Below are 6413 nucleotides of genomic sequence, written 5' to 3' on the forward strand. Positions count from 1 at the left end.
GTTCTTGCTCTCTGTAAATAAAGCAAAGCCACTTCCTCGTAAGACATTAAACAGAGCCCGACAGAGGAGGGAGGGGCGGCTGTTGCTGTGCAGCGCTTCAAGAGCTGACCTGCGTCTGACCTCAAAGTGCACAAGCGACCAACTTCAGCGTTGGCTGCGATTTTGAAGCTGAAATCGCGTTCGGTGTGAACGCAGCCTAAGGATGCATTTGCAGCACCTGGAGAAATGAATGTAAAATTTTCTGCACTCCTAAAGACTCCAAAACACAGCAAAATGTATTTACCTGATAAAAATGTGGATTTGGCAAATGTCCCCTTTAAACCAGTTTGGTTGAGTGATTCTATAAACTGTGTGTATTTGCTATTTCAGTTTACTGTAATAAGAGGCTGACACCTTTTTGAAAACAAATGGACTGCTGTTTAACAGTGTTACAAAGTAACAAACAGAGGGCAAAGATTGCAGCTTTGGTGAGTTCACTGACTGGACACAAATTGCTTCCCGGTGCCGTCTTATTTGATGGGGAACCACTTTTTAAAGTCACAAAGCAACTAAAGATTTGTGGCCAGATTAGCGCACCGGAGCAGTTTGCACAAAATGTGTTACATGACCCTGTTGTGCAGTAGTTCACAGACAGAACACACGTAGCTCACATAGACACAACCAAGAAGAGACCTCCTACATCCTCATACACCCTTGAAGTTTTTTCACACGCCCCCAACGTTCACCACTGCATGAAAGCACCACAACGCCTCACATTTCTCCTGTCTCCAACTTGGCACTGTACCCTGTGCAGACAGAGCAACGACGTCCACATCAACCTGAACCAAAACCACCGACGGGTTGCATGTGAGCAGAAACGTTTTGAGTGAAAAGGAAGAACAAGGCAGAGGATGGCGCCATTGATAGTGATGATGCTGCTGATGAAGATGGCARCAGCTTCTGCTCCTAGCGCTGAAATGGACCCAAAACCTGGAAATGGAACTGGTGTTCTTAAAGATTTGTGCTACACAGTGGGATTAGGAGTGAAATCCATCCCCTCCATCCCCAGCAACATCCGGTGCTTGTGAGTACACACGCTGACAAACACACATGGATGGAAACGCTTATCTGGAGTGAAAAGTGCTGTTTCAGCATTGCTGAGGTTTCGATTCCCTGGGTTTCTGATGCAACATTAAGGTATTTAGGGCCAATCGTGAAGCCTGCATGTGCATTTAAACCAAACAAAAAGTTTTTTTAGAAAGTTATTTTTGTCTCCTAAAGCATCTATATTTTATGGATACAAAAAGTTCCCATTTTAAAGCAACCAAAATCAGACTAATTAACCACATTTGTATGTTTTCTGCAAAAACTCTTACAGAATTRTCTTGAATTTTTTATAGTGCACATTGTTTGGGGATTTATGATTAAATGCTTAAAATAATTATGAATTTCAAGGCAACGTTGCCCAAATTTTTGTGACTTTTAAAACTTGATAAAGAAAATAAAATAGTGGTAATGCTTCTGAATAGATTTTAAATAGTTGCAAGAGATCTCACTTCAAATGTGACAACTTGTGTGAGTTTTTCCCCTTCTGGACATTTAAAAAGCATACTTTCAATATACAGTCTCCTAACTGAATTTTTATAAATCTCACAATACCCCCTACTATTCACCATCTCCCTACATTAATAAGTATGCTGAGGTTATGCAATGTTTATAAAATCCTATCTAATCCTCCCTCATCTCCTCTCGGCTAAATCTTGTTCGTAACTTCCTCGTTGCTGCTTTTATAAAACATTCACAAACTCAGGGAATATATGCAAAACACGTCTGCTGCTTATCGTGCAGCCACAGGTTAGAAACATCCAGTGGATCTTTTTTTTTTCTTTTACATTTTCTGTAAACAAGCAAATGTAATTTTAAAATCCGTGTTTCGGCTTGTGAGCTGCCTGATTCCACATTTACAGCCTGACTTTGTGCATTTAGGAGTGCACTGCTGCTGTGGATGTTTGATGACCGAATGGTCAATCAGCATAATTCTGTGTGAAACCAAAAGGAGGAGGAGGAAGAAGATAAAGAAAGTCGACAATGTCTTCATTACAGCCCACAGCAGCACCCAGATAAGCTTTATGAAAACCAGCATAGTTTATCTTTCATTTCAGAGCCTTTGAAGTGGGGTTTCTGAGTAAAAATTATCTTACCTGCTGTAGATAGCTCTTTGATTGACCCCATTGCAGAAAAATAAAAGTTCAATTCTGTCTGGACCGATGAGCAAACGGCTAGTCAGAGTGAGGCTAAGATCAAAGTGAATCTTAAAACTCTTTCAAAGCAATTCAAGCAAACACTAACTTTGTACTTCATAGTTACTTACATATGATTCTGTAGTTATTTGCAAGCTTTATCGGTGGCAGCAGCTAGCTGTTACACTTCCTGTAGGGATTATAAGTAAGTAAAATTTAGATATAAAGCAACTTCAAAAGATCGCCAAGTTGAAAACAAGAAAACAAAAAGCTGTAAAAATATAAATGAACCCTTCCACTAAAAGCTTACCTGTATAAAAGCAAATGTTTCTATTGAAGAAATATGACTCGCAGAACTGACTAAAGACTTTAAAATATATTGTTTTCATGAAACTTTATGAGGCTTTTAAGATTGGCGTTGCTTTAAAAATGAACACACTTCAGTCTGTTTGTCTGGGCACGATAGCTCAGTCAGAAATAAACAATTTCTCCAAAATGAAGATGTTCTAAGAGCTATCTATCACAGGTAAGATATTAGCTGTGTATAATCTTATCACAAAACGCTACTTCTAAAGGTCTGAACTATCCCTTAAGGTTCTATATAATAAAAATATTGTTAAGACTTTAAAAACAGTAAAAGTGACAAACTTTGCTCTAATACACAGATGAAATTAAGATGTTATATGTTTTAAAGTCTTTAGATGCTGCTTCATCAGAATAATTTAGCTTTGAATGATTCAGTTTAGCTTCTTTATGTTTTATTTTTATTTTTTTTACAGTCTGCATTAAATGACTTCATGTCCAAACAAGACGACAAACATCTGATCCAAACACTTTTATCACAGCTTCTCTTTCCTCAGCCGACTCTGTTGGATGTTTTATTGCCATCTGTTGGCAGGAATGAGAGAAATTGAATTTCTAAAAAAGGTGTGAACTGGGAATAAAGTAAAAGATCTGAAGAAAACAGAATTTAGACAGCTAAAAAAGTTTGCATTAATTTTAATGTTAATGCAGTGCGATAAAAAAAGATCAAAGCATTCTGACTTTGGTGTCTCTCAGCCCTTTTTGGGGAAAAAAAACGTCCACGTCATCTTCAAAGCAAGCAAAAAATTAGCTGAAAAYGTGGCAGTTTTGCCAGTTCTATGTTGGTGTTGGAAATGGTTTTTTTAACACTTAAACATGTCAAAGGAAAAAAACACTTAAACTAAGAACAAATCATATTTTGAATAACAAAGCTGAATTGTTGGAGTTAAAACAAGCAGAATAGAAGCTAAAATCTATAAATCTAAAACCTTAAAATATCATTGCAAAATGCTATAAAATACAATACAAAATAAGGAAAGAAGAGATATTATGCAAAATCAACTTTTTAAAGCTTTACATCATGTTATAAWGTTATTCCCTCATCAAAAACATACCCAGATTGTTACTTTGCATATTTACACAAACAGATCATGATTTGTTTATGTTACACTATGACTTCAGGTGATTTTTTTTGTCAAATTTTTCAAGGGGAGGGGGGTTATATGTTTTTCAGGCTTATAGTTCAATTCTATACCACATACAAGTAACTATGTTACCTCCAATTGCTATGAAAATGCTATCTCACAAATAAAGTTGACTTTGCATAATAATCTATCTAACCACCTTGAAATTGGCCTCTGTCTTTTTAAGAGCCTCCTACCGTTTCTGACACCCCCGTTACAGCACGTCTTCATAAGAATTCTTTGGGGGGAGGGGTGCTCTGTGGGGCAGGAGCTCGGCTGCAGACTGAGCTCCAGGAAGGAGCAAGTGTTTAGGCAGGGTCCACATGGCTACCACAGGAGATACAAGGATTTCTCAAACTGTCAAAGCAACACTCTGGGTATATTTTTGATGAGGGAATGACATTATACAATGGTATAAAGCTAAAAATAAAAATAAAAAACACTTTGCATAATATCCCCCCCTTTAATCAAGGACATGCTTTGCCCTAAAAGTGCAGCAGCTTTTCCCAGCATGTTTCAGGTGAACTCCGAGGCGGGCGATGCGTGTGTTCTGATCCGTTCCGCTCAAAAGGTCAAGGCTCAGGAACACTTGGGTTATTAACAAGAATGCAGCAATGCATCACAGTCAGTGGAGCTCGACAGAAACCTGAAGCAAAAATTAGCTTGGATCTGAGCTCAAAAGAGTTTGTCAGCTGAGAAAAGATCCTCAGCCTGAGTGACATTCTGATGATGGGACGCACAGAGATGAAAACCTGTTGAAGYCCCATGTTTATCCGTGAAAATCAAAATGTGTGTCAGCACTCCTCCTCGGTGTTGCTGAAGCTAACGCAAGTCGTTGTTTCGTCTTAAACAGGAGCGTTACCCAGACACAGATCAGAGAGATTCCCCCGCAYGCCTTCAGGAACCTTCAGAACCTCAGGAAGCTGTAAGAGTTTGTGTTTTTCTTGGAGAAATAAAATAAAACAACCTGGATTATTTCAGGCAAACAACAGCAACAGAACAGTCGTACATAATGTGTGTTGTCTATATATTTTTTTTTACTTAACAAACTAGTATTTTTATCTTGTAGTTTTACATAAGTGAGAATAAAGAAAGGCATATGTTATTTTCTATGAGCTTAGCAGTAAATATACAAGGATGCTTTATTGCTCCTGCACTGCATCTTTAATTAAACTTGCATTTTAGCTGCCTTTTAGATTTCAGTTAGTCCACAATGTTCCCCTGTTTTCTTTTTCCTGCTCTTATTAGATTAATTATAAGTTTGGGCCTGTTTAAATCCAGAACKTTTATGACACATTTGCATCCCTTTCTCTTCTCTCCTGCTCGTTTAAGATTGATCCGGGAGAACGACGTGCTGCAGCGGATCGGTCAGTACGCCTTTGCCGATCTGCCTCACCTCGCTGACGTGTGAGTATAGGTTTCCGCCATCGCTGCATCCTCTGCATTTTCTCCAAAAACACGTATGTTTAGTCTTTGACTTGGTACAAGTAGAGCCGAAACCTCTGAGAACCTCTGAGAACCTCTGAGCGTGGCTAAAGAACGGAGACTAAACATGATGGACTAAAGGTCAAAAAAAAAAAAAAACGGATGCAATGAATTTAATTTTTAAACTTATGTCAACTCTTTATATTCAGCTGAATTTAGTGAAGGTAATGTATTTACTTTACGACATAATTATTTTTAAAATAAATCTATTATATTTGTCCTTTAAGTGTAAATGAAGACCTTAGATCACATGTGTCAAACTCAAGGCCCACGGGCCAAATGTAGCCCTCCACAACAGTTTATGTGGCCCCTGAGAGCTTCAAAGATGTAATAATGTTTTTCTCTACATCTCCCATAATGCATKTTGGKTATTTTACCCAACAAATTACAACAACCCATCACTGGGTGGAGCAGCAGGCTTCAAAAGTAGTCGACGGCTGGCTGTGTAAAAATTCCATTTAGCTGTATTTTCACCAGCTACTTTTGCTGCTTCCTAATTGTACTGGGAAGTGGGAAATTCCCACATACAAGTTGTAAATTTAAATTGGAACGCCCCTCCAGTGGAAATTCCCAGTCGGAATGTGAGAATTCAAGATGGCAGCCACTCACCACAACTCAACAGGGAGTGAAACTCTCTTAATTTTACTTTTAATAGTATTTCTGTTTTATTTATTTCACATTTAGTCAGTCTTCCATTTAGTACTTTTCAGTGTTTAAGAGGACGTGTAAAAAGGCTGTTTCTGTGCAGGAAATACCATGTAGAGCTCAGTTTGTTAGCTGTGCTCCGCCATAGCAATGAGACAAATGTTTCATATTTAGTCGAACTTAAACGCGAAACGTCAAAGTTAATCACATCTGGTCCTTTGKGGGCCACCACGACGCTCATGTGGCCCTCAGTGAAAATGAGTTTTTTGACACCCCTGCTTTAGGTCATTTTTGTTTTATTTTTTTTCCTGTTTTCTTCAGCTCCATATCTGAAAATGTTGCTTTGGAGACTATAGGAGCGTTTGCGTTCTCTAATCTCCCAGAGCTCATAGAGATGTGAGTATGACCAGCAGGAYAACAGCAGCTGTGAAACCCTGAGCCAGCCAAACCATTTGTGTTAAAACCAATGTGTGTTTCTCTCAGAGAGATAACCAAGATGAAAAACCTGAAGTCCATACATCCTGATACTTTCAGGAACATTGTGAACCTTCAATATTTGTGAGTATCTCTTTTGGAT

General features: G+C 38.4%; 1 protein-coding gene across 1 annotated transcript in view; it reads left to right on the forward strand.

The window, feature by feature from the left end:
• Positions 1-890: 890 nt before the first annotated feature.
• The window catches only part of fshr (follicle stimulating hormone receptor), a 17937-nt gene continuing 12414 nt past the window's right edge, over positions 891-6413 (forward strand). The window contains exons 1-5 of the mRNA XM_014006956.1: positions 891-1063; positions 4560-4631; positions 5039-5113; positions 6158-6232; positions 6320-6394. Of these exons, the coding sequence (XP_013862410.1) occupies positions 891-1063; positions 4560-4631; positions 5039-5113; positions 6158-6232; positions 6320-6394 (470 nt within the window). The remainder of the gene's footprint in view (positions 1064-4559; positions 4632-5038; positions 5114-6157; positions 6233-6319; positions 6395-6413) is intronic.

This window comes from Austrofundulus limnaeus, unplaced genomic scaffold (assembly GCF_001266775.1).
Source record: "Austrofundulus limnaeus strain Quisiro unplaced genomic scaffold, Austrofundulus_limnaeus-1.0 Scaffold39, whole genome shotgun sequence".
Lineage (NCBI taxonomy): Eukaryota > Metazoa > Chordata > Actinopteri > Cyprinodontiformes > Rivulidae > Austrofundulus > Austrofundulus limnaeus.